General features: G+C 42.7%; 1 protein-coding gene and 1 non-coding gene across 3 annotated transcripts; one reads left to right on the top strand and one right to left on the bottom strand.

The window, feature by feature from the left end:
• The first annotated feature begins 302 nt into the window (after positions 1-302).
• Positions 303-408, top strand: LOC148802436 (U6 spliceosomal RNA). Its single transcript, XR_016083341.1, has one exon. It is a non-coding gene; the product is annotated as a U6 spliceosomal RNA (small nuclear RNA).
• Positions 409-4,773: 4,365 nt separating this feature from the next.
• Positions 4,774-7,674, bottom strand: LOC104606030 (large ribosomal subunit protein eL13z-like). 2 transcript variants are annotated; one of them, XM_010271036.3, is made up of 5 exons: positions 7,536-7,674; positions 6,097-6,212; positions 5,840-5,973; positions 5,264-5,422; positions 4,774-5,162 (listed from the first exon to the last, which is right to left on the bottom strand). In XM_010271036.3, exons 2-5 carry the CDS (start codon positions 6,203-6,205, stop codon positions 4,941-4,943), a joined length of 624 nt encoding a protein of 207 aa, XP_010269338.1. In that variant the 5' UTR covers positions 6,206-6,212; positions 7,536-7,674; the 3' UTR covers positions 4,774-4,940. The 2 variants fall into 2 exon arrangements, with proteins under 2 accessions (XP_010269338.1, XP_088755245.1); XM_088899119.1 differs by having other exon boundaries at positions 7,531-7,553.
• Between the last annotated feature and the right edge of the window lie 8,595 nt (positions 7,675-16,269).

Raw genomic sequence — 16,269 nt, 5'->3', positions numbered from 1 at the left:
AACCCTTCATTTCTAACTTGTTAAGCTATTTTGTCTATTTTATTCCCATGTTTTGCATGCTATTTTAATAATATTTTAAACCATCATATGTTTTTGTATCTTTATTCTTTCAATTTGAGACCATGGAACCTAGAAAACAAGTCCCATGTCGATAAAGTAGTCATATAGTTCTATTTAATAAATTGAGCAAAACAACCATACCATGTCTCTTTGGAGACATCAATAAAATTGGAACGATAGAGAGAAGAATAACACGGCCCCTGTGCAACGATTACACACACAAGTGAGTTGATCGGTTGTATGTTGTCTCTTCAAATACATCTAATAAATTTGGAATGATACAGAGAAAATTAGAATGGCCCCAGCCCAAGGATGAAATGCACAAATTGAGAAATGGTCCAAACTTTTTAGAAAACTTTTAGTTTCTCATCAAATAATCCTCTTATGGGACTCCAAATCTCCTACCCACGAGAACTCTACCTAGGCCTACCCACAAAACACTACCTCCATGCATTGGAAGATCTCATGCATAATAACATGTAAGAGATGTTCCCCATGTGTGGCTGCGATATTATGTGGGTAGGTGTGGGTAGAGTTGTCGCGAGTAGAAAATCTGGACTCCTCTTATGAATACTCTTAACAACCACCACTTTTTCTTCTTTTTCTATTATTTCCCAAAGGATATTAAACTCCCAACAATCACTGAAATTGATAATTACCAAGATGAACATCCTTGTTTCATTTTACTCCAAATCAAAAACCTTGTATCAAGCTCATGGAATGGTTGTTGTATCGAGTGCTCACCATTACTCCATCTCAACATCTTGACTACACCTTTAAAGTATTTCTCATGGCCTATGCTGAAACAGAGAATTACCCACTTGCATTGAAAACGCATGTTTTATTTATGAAGCTATAGAGTTTGATATTTGACACAAATATTTATACTTATTTGGTTCCCTTGTTTTGTGAATTGGGTTCGGTTGAGATTGCATGTGAAATCTTTGACTGAAGATAGCTGCTATAGGTTACCGCTTGATCTTGATTGAGAGTTTGGTTCCTAATTAGTTTTCACCAGTTTCTGTTTTAAATGCTTGTGCCACGGATTTTTTTTTCTAGAGGAAAATAATACATGCCTATATTGTAAAAAGCATACTATCAGTCGAATATATATATATATATATATATATATATATATATATATATATATATATATTGTAATATAATGTATATAATAAATATTATATATTATATAATATGCACAATTATATGATACATAATTATATGCATAATAATAATAATAATAATAATTAATTATATGCATAATAATAATAATAATAATAATTAATTATATGCATATATTCAAAATATATAATTATATTCTTCTATTACATATATTTCTTTTATTTGTTTTAATTTTTTATATTAAAAATTTCATATTTGAAGCAAAAGAAAGGTGTTTTAGCAAAAACAGTGGGGCAAAGTGAAAACATGCAGATCTTAAAAAACTACCCATAATAATAAAGGTCACCCCAATTGGACATTCAAGCCCAAAGTTATGGCTTTTAGAAGTTTGCATTTATGTGCTAAATTTAAAAAAAAACGAACAATTTTCCAAAACTGAGACCATGTCAGTATGTCGTCAATTTTCTGATTCAACCATATGGGTCAACATTTTTGGCCTATTTTTGCCCAATGCAGTTTTGGGGGTTACGACCAAACCAGCCAAGGGCCTGATCATGATTCAACCGGTCCAACCGGTTGGTCTAATCCATTTTTCTAAACACTGAATATCAGTTTCATTCATGATAAGAATGTAGGTTTTAATTGCCCATAGAAATCTTTTCTTGTATTTAGCATGCGCTAAAGTTGCTTCAATTCATGGTGTTTCGATTTCTTTCACCTTTGTTTCGAGGAGTTCTATCCCACATAGTAGCACAGTGGGGTTGCTCCTTCTCCCATTATGAAACATTTGGTCTCATTCCTGCTTGGTTTTAGATGAATTGCTTAGGTATATCGCAAGTTTACTCATCTAATGCCCACAAATTTTGGTTCTTTAGGTAGCTCAATTCATGTCTTAAACTGAATTTTTTCCCCTAACCTGGTTTTGTGGAATGCTATTATGTTTGGCTGATTTAGACCAGGAAGACAAAAAAAAAAGCAGGTCTTAGTTTTGGAGCCTCCCTGAGAAAACTAAGTTTACATGCATGTGGCTCACAACTACTAATGGTCCCACTAGCCTACTCAATCTTTAGAGATTATAGGAGGGCATAAGACTCATAACCAAGAGATGAATGGTCTTAGGGTATTGATAGGATCAATAGTTTAGAGTTTTTTTTTTTTTTTTTTTTTTGTATTTGGTGATACGCACCACTAATAACTCCAAAGTCCCCCTCAGTTTGTGGCAATTCATTCAATTAAACTGCCCAGAGTACAGCCTTTCTAAAAAGAAGACATCAAAGATACCACAGACCAAAGTAGAGCTTATTTGAAGAACTTGCTTAGCCAAAATATGGGCCACTTGTTCGCCTGGTTTTTTTTTTGATAAATTGAACTAAACAATGGGGGATTTGATTCACTAACAGCATGCAATCCACAATGTAGTTAAGAATATGCCAATGAATACCTTAAAAGTCTCCACCAATGACTGAATCACAGTAAATGCATCTCCCTCGACAATGACATGGTGAAATTGAAACTCTAGAGCTTGCTTCAAAATTTATTTTAATGCTAAAGCTTCGTTTTCCACAGGGGAACACTTCAAAAACCATAAAACAGGTGACTATCAAAGACCCATTATTATGGTCTCTCACCACTGGACCAGCCCCAACACGAAAGGATGAAAGAGTGCTATCAAAGATGATATGGTCCCTACCTTATATGAGAAAGAGTTAAGGTTCAAAATATTAATATCACATGTCATATTGGTAAGCTTAGATACAAATCCATGCCAAGATACAGTTTGAATACGCATGGATATGGTGAAAAGATATGATATACATTGATACATTGAGAGAATTCTTACAAATCTCCCAAATACATTAGTAACACTAAATCTAAGGTTGAAATAATTATGATAATAAGAAATGCAAACTTTAATAGCATACTATAATCAACAACATCGGGAGTATAGAAGATGTAGATATCATACAATAATTTTACTAATAATACATCAAGTAATTTTTTTTTCTGGATAAAATATACATCAAACAGTGTTTGAGGTTCCAATCTAATAAAGATTCATTTCAAGAATTGATAGATCATTGATAAATCCATCTTATAGTTCTTCCTTAACATGAAAATCACGATAGACTCATCTTATGTATATCAAATTAGCATAATGGTTCAAGCTTCTTAAATCTATGGATTTTCCCAAAAAAATAGAAAATTCCAAAAATTGTAAAAAAAAAACTCTAGATGGATTAAATGATACATTAGTCTCATTGATCTAACAATAGATTATGTAAAAAAAGTTTGGATGAATATTAAATGGCTAACCAAACATCAAGCATGAATGACTGAGGCGGTTTTGTCATCAAGCATCAAAGCCTTTTCTTAGAGCTTCAAAATGTATACTGCTTCATCTCTCATTACAAGGTTGAAGGTACTGAATCATTGTAGAAATCGAAGAATTCATCACTAATGACAGACAGCTTCTCTCTTTTACTTCATAGAAAAAGCCAGATGGTTAAACTTTAAATGTTTGCCTACCGAAGCTCCTGGAGGAGAGAAGTCATGTTTGCAAGTTATCAAACAGATTGTCCGTCGACAAGAATAGTATATCCTAAGGTCGCTATCAAGGATTGTCAACGGAAAACACCATCATCAGATGCTGAAAAGAATTGAGCAGAACTTGCTAAAACACCACCATCATCGTTCAACAAATGGTAATCTTGCTACTAAGCAGAGCTTGCCAGATAAGAGAAAGGTCACCGAGTCAATGAACAAGGGTTTATCGATTTCCATGATTTTATTTATTTTATTTTATGTATAATTTAATAATAAAACAATTTAAGGAAAAAGAGGGCTTATCGCATCAATCGGTTGCCCTTTTCGTTTGGAGTGTCACAAATTAACGCAGTGTTTGGAAGTTGGAACCAATGCCGTTATCTGAGAGGCATTTCTTCAGAAAGCATGTTTTCTCCAAAAACATTTTTTCCAGGTTTTCTATTTGGTACCATTGCTGACTTACTGTTGCTGCCCGATAAGCATTTTTAGATGCCATGTCAGCATACTGTAGGAAACAACAGTAAAAAAAAATTGAAAAAACACTAACTAAAAAGGGCATTTTTTCATACCACACTTTCCAAAATTTCCAAGGCATGATCTGAAAAAAGACCATTAACCAAACATCAAGCATTTTCCAAGAAACGAATTTTAGAAGTGGTGGTGACATGGCACCATTTTTCAAAGAAAAGGCATTGATGACAAAGTGGACTTGAAGTTGAAGGGAAAATCCCCTCTAGTCAAAGCGCACTAGATCCAGAGTGGATTTCAACCCTAATTGTCAAAACTTATGACAAAGACATGGACAAAATCTTGGTTTTGAAACCTTCATAGACTACCCCTGGCAAATAAACCAGTTCATCAAGCGCAAACCAGGTGCACTCCCCTGCCCATTGCAGAATTTTATGGCATGAAAGAAAAGCATTTGAACAAAACTTGCATGCCAAAGAAAATTAAATCTTCATCCAAACCTACATACCACAGGACCACCCCCCCCCCCCCACCTATGAAAAACAACTCCTTAGAACACAGACAATCCCCCAAAAATGAATTTTAACCAAAGTGCTATAATGATAGATGTAAATATAGTAGATATACATCCCGAATGATTTCAAGAGGTTTGGTATGGTAAATTAGAAAGACTACCTATAAGAATGAACTCAAATTTGGAAGGTCCATGCCAACAGTTGCAAAGGCTAACTAGTCACAACTCACTACTTCTTGTCTTCCTTCTCGGCCTCTGCAGCCTTCTTCATCCTTGCACCAACTTGACGCTGGTTCATCCGTTCAACACGCAGTTTTGCATAAGCTTTAAATGATTTCATGTCATCTGTAACCTTCACCAGCTCAACAGATGGCTTCTCACGCTCAATGGGCATGTACAGACCTTGGACTTGAGTGGCTGTTGCCAGTTCCTCTGCACTAGAATCACCAGCCTGCGACAAGAGCAGTGTTAGAAATAAATGGTTCATGTAAGCAAGGATCGAAATGCCTAAACAGGGTTTCTTGAAATAAAAGGTTCTAAATTTGTGTTTACCTTAAATTTGCAGGCACGTCTTGGGAAGACAACTAATTTAGCCTTGTAAGTCTTCAGCCTCTGAACATTAGTTTGAAGACCCTCCAGAGATCGGTTCTTGCGGCGGTGATCAACTGCAATGCCAATGGTAGGGGCAAGCTTCTTTGGAATACCTGCTGCCTGAAAAGCACAAAGGATAACAAGTTTCAGGAAGCAGAAAGACAAAATCCAGGAAGAATTGCAAGATTACAAAGAGCCAACTGATCATTATATACCAAAATCTATCATTTGAGACATTATCTATTACTTGAGATATTGCAGGATTGTAACGTATATTTAAGGATAATAATATCTCCTCGCAATATTTAAGGATAATAACATCTCCTCCCAGTGGTATTAATTACTCCAAATATCTAAGGATTATGATATATCCTCCAAATCAGAGGGAGGAAAACAGCAATATATGGGTTTTAATTACTTCAAATATTACCATTGGTCACCCATCATTTTCTGGGCAACTGTTCCTGATGACTGAAAAAATTAAATATAGAACAAAAAAAGTACACATGCAATTAGGATAAAATATCACCATCTTACTTTCAGCTCTTCAAGAGAAAATCCCCTTCCTGCTCTAACTTTCATGTTATACTTGAGGGTTTGTCCATGAACAATGGGACGAAGTGGTCCAGCTGTAGGCCGAGGGAATATCTTCACAGCCTTCTTCTGCCTAGCTGAAAAAGTTTGTCATGGAAAATCCACATCAACAACCAACCATAACTTGGCGTCATGAATTCATGATCACAAAAAGCCCAAAACAGGAAATAGAAACAAATTGATTGAACAAAATTTCTTACCAATGCGTCTTCTAGTCTTGCGAGCCGGTTGGTTGAACCATGTCTTGACATAGTTCTGCCAATGCTTTTTGAAATGCCCATTGGGCACAACATTGTTATGCTTAACCATGACTTACCTGAACAATGACAGTAAGAGTAAGAGTGCAACAATTTTATTCCAGTAACAAATGGCTGCAATATTTACCCAAAATCAAGATCCATTAACAGAATTCATGTTGCCAACCCCATATATAGTTGGGATATGGCTTGGATGATGATAATGATTTATCCAAAAATAATTCACTGAAGATACTTATCTAGGGGAAGACAAGTGGAGCCAATAAAGCCAAATATCATGTAGATATGCTGACTTCGTATAAGGTCCATGAACATTGGTGGCAAGTTCCCGAGGATCCACCAGTTTTCCCATGCCAAACTGATTACGCTCAATAAGTGGCTTCTTATCTCTATACGTCCCAAGAATTTGAGAGAAATTGCTGTTGTGATGGACCTTCTTGTAGGAATGCCCACAGGGAAAATCCAGTATTGGTTCTTATTAGTGTTTTCTCAAACTGGAACCTCGTTTTATTTATCTAAGCCAGACAAGTCCCTGCAAGTTCTAAGCAATTTCTTGAAGTTGTTTTCGCAATGCAAGAAATCTGATGCTATGTTTCGCATTAAAGCCAATTTGAAATCAAATTAAGGTCCATTAACACTGGTGGCAAGCACACAAGGACCCTCCAATTTTCCCATGCCAATTGATTATATTCAACAAGAGACCTCCCATTTCTAATTCTCTATACGTCCCAAGAATTTGAGAGACATTGCTGCTGTGGTGGTCATGCACCTTCTTCTAGGAATGCCCACCGGGAAAATCCAACACTTGTGTTTATTAGCGTTTTCTCGAATTGGAAACTCGTTTTCTTTATCTAAACTAGATTAGTCTGCAAGTTATTAAACAATTTCTTCAAGTTGTTTTCGCAATACAAGAAATCTGATGTTCTGCTTCGCATTATAATCAATTTGAAATCAAATTATTAATCAGTCTACCAGGAAGTAATGTACCTATCAGTCCAAAGATTCAGAACAAACTAACAAGTAAAAAACAGAAGTTACTAATGAATCCAACAAAAAATGCATCACAGTTAATGAAACCAACCATTTTTCGGATCTCACACAATCCTCTAACCACCCCTATCAATCAGAAGGCAACATCAAAGTTCATTTAGGAACTTGATGACCTCCACATCACTTAAGAAGGAAACAAAATCATCAAAGAAAAATCAAGTAGCGCTTCTCAAGGTTAAATATATCAGTTCAGAAATGCAACAAGTCTATACGACCAAGATCCAACTGAAAAAGAAGAGAAAACAAGGAAAAGCCCTAACAATCGCAGCTTAAACCAGCGAATGAGATATGAGTTAGCAAATTATTTCAACCGGAAAGAATGGAAGCCTCACCGGGAACGCCGCTTCTGTTGGAGTCTTGGGGAGATCTCTGCACTCTCTCCTTCGCCGCTTTTTATCCTCTAATAAAACCCTGGTTTCAAAGATGGTCGATGCTAGCTTTACGGAAGTGGCGGCCACGGAGCCCTTATATTCACTAAACGACGAGATGTAAAAGCCCAAGGGACAAGGCTCAATCTTTATCCATCGGTTTTAGATCGGATTCGGGTCTTGCATGACATTAAGATAATTTCGCCTAAAAAATACTATCAATAAAATAAACTAAAAAATTATGAGAAGACAGAAGATCATACATTCTAACAAAATTAACTTGAAATAATTGTCTATCATAAATAAAATTACTTTTACGGCTGCAAATGGTAATCGAATCGGATTGGATCCAATTACATCCGCATTTGATCCAATTATCAAAACCTTTGGATCAGAACCCGATCTGAACTTCATATGCCAGATTCGGATTTGATTCGCATCCATGTATTTAAAATAGGCTTGAACATGTCCCGGGCCGGGTTTAGCATCAATGTTATAGGCCTCAGCCTAGGCACGGCCCTATTGAGCCCAGGCCAGGCTTTTTGGGCCTAATGGAATTAGAGTTTAGACTTTTTTTTTCACTAACCTCAACTGTCAAATGTGGTTGTAATCCATTTTCTCTTTTACACTAAAACTTGCATAATCAAATATGGATATAGAAACTACTTTAAAATATGCATACAATATGGAGAGTGTTGAATATTAGTTGCATGTAGGGGTGGCCATGAGTCGATCTCTTTATGAGGTATTCGAGCTGAGCTCGGCTTGGTTTCAATCGAGATTCGAACTGAGTTCAAGACCAATTTATAGGCTCGTTAATTAATCAAACCAAGTTCAAGCCCAATAAAGCTTGGCTCATGAGGCTCATGAGCCGACTCGAATAGCTACATACACATACATACATACATACAATAATAATAATAATAATATAAAATTCTACAAAAAAATATATATATAATAAAAATTTTATCTATAATATTTTTATTATTATATATAATAAAAACTAATTATTATTAATGTTGCGCGATCCGGGCACTCTTAGCTGGCAGAAACCTGGCTCCTAGCTGGTGACGGACGGTACTTGAGACGATGAAGAAGGTGAGAAATTCCCGGGGAGCTCGCCCGGTGGGAACACTCCGATGCTTAAGTTAGAACTCTGAGAAAGCTGAAGAATGCAAATAAAGAACTGAGAGTGCAGATGGCGCAAGTTCAATACCTTTCTCTTCCAAAGTCGGGGTCTTTTTATATTGAAGATTTCTCAAATCAGGTGTAACCGACTCTGCCACAGCCGTTATTGCCAGAGCCAAGGTGGCAGATGTGGGCAGCCGTTGCAGGGTACGGACCTGTCAGGCGTGCCACATCTAGCAGAAGTGGCAGGCACGACGCCGCTTGACAAGAGACATGGGCGCAGCCTCCAGATTCGACAAGTACTATTGTTAGGCAGATCTTTTCTGTTGGTTGCCGAGCTACTTTGCACCGAGCTGCCTTGGTCTGACCAACCCTACACCGGGGTGTCGGGGTAGCCGAGGTGCGATTGCTCGAGTCGAGCCTTAGGCAAATATGGGCAGGAGCGTTAATGGGACTATCCCGAAGTGTCCCCACTTTGGGATACTTCCCGTAGACCGGGGTGTTCCCTTCTCAGGAATGAAGAGTTCGGGGCCCGAGGAGCTCAGAAGTCCTCCTCCCTAAGGGAGAATTCGGAGTATGCTAGATGTTTCTTCTCAGCGAGCTGCTACGTCCGTCGAGTTGCATTGCTGGGCTCTGGCGAGTTCAGTACACCGAGTTATGGCCAAGCTGCCATGCTGACCTGTCACTTATGCCAGGTTGTACCCACGTGTCCCCATGCAACGAGGTCAGGCCAAATCACCCTCCATCAATTGCCCCCCACTCCCCGTGCTGGGGGTTCTGACCCAATGCGGGGAGTCCGCGGTGTGCCGGGTGGATTTCGCTTAGAGCTCTGGCCTCTTGGTCAGGCGGCTTATGGGTCAGACCAGTTCGCTGCTCGGCTCAATCAAGGGAAATCCGGGTCGCATATAGTTTATGTGCGGACGTCACGCGATCTATGAACTCCGCAGACGTCAAAAAATGCACTAAACTGATTTCGCCTCGAGGGTCGCGTAGCCGGTTTTCTTGACAGCCGTCAGATCGTCTTGATCTTGATCGTTGATGCCAGAGTACACAGTGGCTATAAATAGCGGGGTCCTGGTCATTTTCCCTCGCCATAAGTCCTCAACACTTGTCTTGAGCTCGCGTCTAAGATCTTCAGCTCGGGTCAATTATTCCTAGTTTGGTTGCTTTCCTTGGTGAGTCTCATTTGCTTTTCTTTTAGTTTCCTTTCCTTCCAGTTCGTTTCTTTCCTTCATTATGTCTAGTTTCGATAGTCGACTGGATGAGCCCGAGGTACGTACCTCGGCTCAGGGTGACCCCACCGAAGTCCAGTCTCACGAGGTGCGGAAGGCCTCAGGTAATCTAGCATCCACCTCTCACCGAGGTCGGATGCCGGATAGGTTCGGTCCCTCCATTATGACCCTAGAGAGGCTCCGATACCTCATCTGGCAATACAATCTACCTAGGGAGTATACCTACAGTCTTCCTACGGGTAACTTCCCATGGGAGAATGATCCTAACAAGATCGTGATCTTCCGGGAGCAGCTTATAGTCGGGCTCTATCTTCCTTTCCACCCTCTTATTGTAGAGGTCCTGAACCACTTCAACGTCACAATAGACTAACTTCACCCGAACTCCATTCGTAACGTGGTCAGGACCATATCCCTGTGCTTCGAGTATGTCCTTCCTTTGAACCTTGATATTTTTTGCTCAATCCTCTCAATAAAGAAGAGCGCTCCAAGCGTTCTCCCTGAGCACAGGCAGGTCTACTACCTATCCCCTCACCCGGGTTTTAAGTTGTTGCACAAGCTTCCTAGCAAAGTCCCGGCCTGGAAGTAGGACTACTTTGTAGTCCGGAACACCGTCGGGTGGCCTTTCCCCACTCATTGGAGGGCGGCTATTCAAGACCCTGGCGTTATCTTGGACAAGAAGACAAGGGAGACGCTCCAATCATGGGCTGAGCTCGGGTTTAATTACAAGGATTATATCACCGAGAGCAAGCTCATACAGGCCGGCTTGAGCCCGGGTAGGTTGTCTTACTTGGTACCTTGCTTAAATAGTTGGTACTTTCGAGTTTACTAATGTCGAGCTATGTTGCAGGGCTCATGGAAGAAGAGAAGCTTAAGGGGGAGAGGCTTTTCCACTAGATGAAAGGGAAGAAGAAGCGAGCTGCCAAGAGAGCTCGCGTCGAGCCTCCGCAAGCCCCCACTTCCGAACCCGAGCTTCCGCAGAGCTTGCCCCACAAGCAACTGCAGAGCTCGAGGTCGCCACCGAGGCGAGACGGCCATTTCCAGCTCGGGGAGTCAGGAGAGGGACCGGAGCATCCTGATTCCTCAGTGCAGCCTTCAAAAGAGCAAGGGGGTTGTCTACACCAAAGATGTCTCCCTTTGGGCCGACCTCACTCATGCTCAGCTCGGAGCACGGGCTACCGCCACCCACACAAAGGTGGTAAGTTATAAAGACCCTTTTTCTCTCCTCTTTTATCCTCCTTTTTTTTTGTACATCTCTTCGGTGCTAACCAATCATCTCTGGTCAGGTGAACTCTGTCGTGCACGCCTTGACTCTTCAGTCCAAGAGGTATCTGAAGTGGACTCTAGCTGCCGAGGACTCGGCTTGCGCAGCCCACGCCGATCTGAGGGCAGCTCATGACCTAATCTATTGGCTGGAGAGCGATGCTTCAGCTCAGAAGAATGTCATCGAGGCGTTGATGGCAGAGAAGGATGAGCTGGCACGCGAGAGGGATGAGCTGAAGAGCGAGGTGAGCGCCCTCCAGGCAGGCAAGGGGGCTTTAGAGCTCGAGGTGAAAGGCCTTAAGGAGGATAAAGGGGTCTTGAAGCACGAGGTGGAGTTCCTCAAGGCCGATATTGAGGAGAAAACCGAGATCTTCAACCAAGCCATAGAGGAGACCAAGGTTAAGGCCGTTCTAGACTATGTCAGATCGGACAAGTTTGACGCCGTACTGACGGAGGCCTATCGTAAGGGCTTCAAACTTAGTAGGTGATTGATAAGGCACACATACCCCGAGCTCAATATGAGCGCCATCACCACTTCGCGGATCACGAACGAGATAGCCCACCAGGCCACAGAGGACCCAGATTCTGAAGAGGAGAGCGGCAACCAAGAGGCAGATGCCACCGACCAAGGAGAAACTCCTGAGGAGGTCCCGAGTAAAGATGAGTCCCCCAAATAGTGTAGTCCTTGTATCTTGAGCCTGTGAGCTTAGTTTTAGTTTTCTTTCTTCTTTTTTTTTCTTTTCTATCAAGCTCGTTGTACGAAACTCTCAATCAATGAATTTCACTTTTTTGCTAAGTATTGTGCACTTTATTCTTTTGCCAGAGTGACTGCTTTATCCGAAATGTTAAGTGTCCGAAGTAGGATTTTTCGTCTGTCGCCTCCCTGAACTGTCTTCCAGTACTTTGTAGGGGTGGTTTTTATAATGTACACCGAGGTGAGCGACATAGTAAGGCATATGCCCGACTTGTCTACTCCTAGGTTACTTGAATTGATGATTGTCCCTAGTGGGTCCAACCTGTTGTATGCCGAGGTGGGCTATGTACCGTAGGGTCCACACCCGAGCTGCTTGCGTCCTTGACATACTAAGACTACACTAATGAGCTGGTTAGGTCATATGTAGTGCTGAGGCCCTTAGTTAGCTCGATGTTTTAGCCCTTTGGCTGGGGGAGTGACTTAGTCACACCCCTCCTAGAGTCTGCCCATACCGAAGAGGCGACTGGGTCTTATAGTGCCGAGGTCGTCATTAGCTCGGCATTTTGGCCCTTAGGCTCTGGGAGTGACTACGGTCCACCCCCTCTTGGAGTTTGCCCATGCCGAAGAGGCAATTGGGTCTTATAGTGCCAAGGTCTTTTTGTTAGCTCGGCATTTTGGCCCTTAAGCTCAGAGAGCGACTTGTAGTTCACTCAGCTCAGCGATCATGGGTAATATCACCTTAAGTTGACAATGTTCCTTATCCGAGGTACTTGTTTCCATTCTAGGGTTTCGAGCTCGTATGTACCTTCCCCGAGCACCCGCTTTACTCAGTAGGGTCCTTCCCAATTAGGCCTAAGCTTACCAATGCCGGGCTCAGGCACCATAATTTTACGAAGAATCAGGTCTCCGACGCGGAAGTTCCGCTTTTTGACCTTGAAGTTATAGTACCGAGCTACTCTCTACTGGTAGGCCACGGTCCTGATATATGCGAGGTCCCGTACCTCGTCAAGTAGGACGAGGTTGGTGCATAGCTCGTCTTCATTTGCCTTGTCATCATATGCTTCTAGTCATAGCGTGGGGACCTCGATCACGGTTGGGATGACTGCTTCAGTGTCGTAAGTGAGGTTGAAGGGAGTCTCGCCTGTTGCGGTCTTTACGGTGGTTCGATAAGCCCATAATACACTGGGCAGCTCGTCTGCCCATAGTCCTTTAGCTCGGTCTAGGCGTGCCTTTAGCCCGCGGAGGATAACTCTGTTTGTGACTTCCGCTTGACCGTTTGCTTGGGGGTGTGCTACCGAGGTGAAGTTCTGTTGAATTCCCATGTCTTGGAACCAGTTCTGGAATTTGATGTCCTCGAACTGCTTACCATTGTCAGAGATCAGTACCTGAGGTAGTCCGAAACGGCACACTATGCTCTTCCAAAAGAAGTTCTACACATTCCGAGTTGTGATTGTTGTGAGGGGTTCAGCCTCAACCCACTTAGTGAAATAATCGACTGCTACCACTAGGAATCTTCTTTGCCCAGTTGCTAGTGGGAATGGCCTGAGTATGCTGATCCCCCATTGTGCGAATGGCCACAAGCTAGTAAGGTACTTTAGGTCGGTGATAGGCTGGTGGTGGATGTTGGCATGCTTCTGACACTTTTCGCGTCTTTTGACGAGCTCGGTTGTATCTGTCTTCATCGTTGGCCAGTAGTACCCCTGTCGCAGTGCTTTCTGGGCGAGATCCCTGCCCCCAACTGTCCGCCGCACATGCCCTCATGAGTATCGCGGAGGACCAGCTCGGCCTTAGAGGATCGCAAGCAGCGCAGATAGGAAAGCATATAGGATCTTTGGTACAGCTGCTCGTCTATCATGACGTATTAGGCTGCCTGACGCTCTACCCTTCTAGCGGCATTACGATCTGCAGGGAGGGTTCCGTGTAGCTCGAGTCTGCTTGAACAATGGGAGCGACCTCCTCTGCCCCCCCGAGAATGCTAGGCCGAGGTAAGTTCTCTATATACACGGTTCTCATGGTGTTATCGCTAGTGCTGGCTAACCGGGATAGGGCATCGGCCTCAGCGTTCTTTGATCTTGGGATCTGTTGGATGAAGTGTAACTGGAAGTTGAGCAGAACCCCTCTTACTTTGGATAAGTAAGCTATCATGGATGGCTCGCGAGCTTCGTACTCACCCGTAACCTGGTTGACCACGAGCTGAGAATCACTACAGACGACAATGTGGTTGGCCTTCACCTCGTTTGCTAGATTCAGCCCAGCTAGTAACGCCTCGTACTCTGCTTCGTTGTTGGATTCCGCGAACTCAAAGCGTAGCGCATTCTCCAGTTTCACACCGCTCGGCCCGTACAGAATGATCCCAGCTCCGCTGCCCTATTGGTTTGACGAGCCATCTACGTGAAGGATCCAGGGCTCCTCATCCCAGTTCGCGCTTGGTCTGACTAGGAGAGATGTCGCGTTGGTTACTACTTCACGGTGCTCAAGCTCAACTGGCCTGGGAACCTCGGGCTCACCCGAGCCGGGGGCCTCGTGTTCGACCGACTTGGGGACTTCGGAGCTGAAGGTGCATTCTATGACAAAATCTGCCAAGGTTTGGGCCTCGATAGCAGCTCGCGGTTTGTACTGGAACTCGTACTCGCTGAGCTCAATGGCCCACTTCATTAATCTTCCGGGGACCTCGGGCTTGAGCAGGGCTTGCCTTAGAGGTTTGTTGGTAAGGACGATGATGGTGTGAGCTTGGAAGTACGGACGGAGCTTCCGAGCTGCAATGACTAGTGCATAGGCTAGCTTTTCTATCTCTGGGTACCTCGTCTCTGCTCCCTGCAACACTTTACTAACATAGTAGACGGGTTGTTGGACCCGATCTACTTTCCTTATTAGTACCGAGCTGACCACCTCATCACTTGCCAAGAGGTACAGCTCTAAAACATCACCCTCTTCAGGTCGGGTTAAGACAGGAACGATGGCAAGGTACTTTTTGAGCTCATCGAATGCGAGCTGACATTCTTCAGTCCATTTGAAGCCTTTGTTTTTTATAGCCTTAAAGAAAAGCAGGCAACGGTCTGCCGACTTGGACATGAAACGGCTCAAAGCGGCTAAACGGTCATTCAACTTCTGAACCTCTTTCAATTTCCGGGGTGGTCTCATTTCTAGGATAGCCTTAATTTTGTCTGGGTTAGCCTCAATGCCGCGCCGGTTAACGATGTACCCTAGGAATTTGCCCGAGGTGACACCGAAGACACACTTATTCGGGTTCAACTTCATGTTAAACTTACGTAGAATTTCAAAAACCAAATGCAAATCTTGTATTAAATCATGTGAAAATTGTGTTTTGACGACCATGTCGTCTACATAACATTCTATCTTCCTGCCAATTAATGGCTCAAATAATTTATTTACAAGTCTCTGAAAGGTTGCCCCAGCATTTTTTAACTCAAAGGGCATGACCATGTAGTAGTACAGGCCGAGCTCAGTTATGAAGGCAGTCTTTTCTTCGTCAGCTGGATCCATCCTAATCTAGTTGTATCCCAAATAGGCATCTAAGAAGCTCAGTAACTCATACCCTGAGGTCGCGTCCACCAAACGGTCGATCCTGGGGAGTGAGAAGCAGTCCTTTGGGCAAGCTCCGTTCAAGTCGGTGTAGTCGATGCACATGCGCCATTTACCGTTAACCTTTTTTACCAGAACAGGGTTGGCCACCCAGCTCGGGAAATGGACTTCCTTGATAAAGTCAGTTGCGAGGAGCTTCCCGACCTCCTCGTCGACTGCCCTCCATCGCTCTGGGCTAAGTTGCGTTTCTTCTGTCTAACGGGCCTAACTACAGGATCACTATTTAGCTTGCGAGTCATAATGCTAGGGTCTATGTCCCAAGGCTTGTTTCTGCCTTGGGTTCAGCCCAATTCTTCTTTTCTACCTCGGGCAACTCTTTTCCACTCCTTAAGGTAATAGCTTGCACCTACTCTTGTGGATTCACTTCGGTGTTGCTTGGAAGAGTTCCCGGCATTCTGGAAGAGATTAATTGTGCCAATTGCCCCACTTGGTTTTCCAGGTTTTTGATTGAGGCTTCCTAGTTTCTGGAACCTAATTTCCACACTTGCTATAAATTTTGTCATTAGTTCCTCCAAATTGGACTTTGGTTCGGGCTGATGATAAGTCTGGTGGAAAGGCTTGGAAGTATGTTGACTTGGCCAGGACTGATTTGAATGTCCCCTCCATCCTGGGTGAAAGGTATGGTGACTTTGGTAACCCTGCTGTCTTGACGAATTGATGACATAGTTGACTTGTTCAGTAGATGGCCTGAACTGATTGCCAACTTGGCAGTCAGTACTGCTGTGGCCTCCCCCACACAATTCACAAGTAAGAGGCTGCACATGCATGGCAGCTATCTGCA

This window comes from Nelumbo nucifera, chromosome 2, assembly GCF_055504915.1.
Source record: "Nelumbo nucifera cultivar China Antique chromosome 2, China Antique-T2T, whole genome shotgun sequence".
Lineage (NCBI taxonomy): Eukaryota > Viridiplantae > Streptophyta > Magnoliopsida > Proteales > Nelumbonaceae > Nelumbo > Nelumbo nucifera.
The sequence above is the reverse complement of the archived record's forward strand: the minus strand, read 5'-3'. Positions and strand labels throughout refer to the sequence as shown.

Bases quoted from the DNA above. Each gene is read 5' to 3' on its own strand.
- LOC104606030 (XM_010271036.3), bottom strand. From the start codon at position 6,205: ATGGTTAAGCATAACAATGTTGTGCCCAATGGGCATTTCAAAAAGCAT. The intron at 5,974-6,096 runs GTAAGAAATTTT...AAACTTTTTCAG, and splicing joins CAAGACTAGAAGACGCATTG to CTAGGCAGAAGAAGGCTGTG. The intron at 5,423-5,839 runs GTAAGATGGTGA...TGTGCTTTTCAG, and splicing joins TTTCTCTTGAAGAGCTGAAA to GCAGCAGGTATTCCAAAGAA.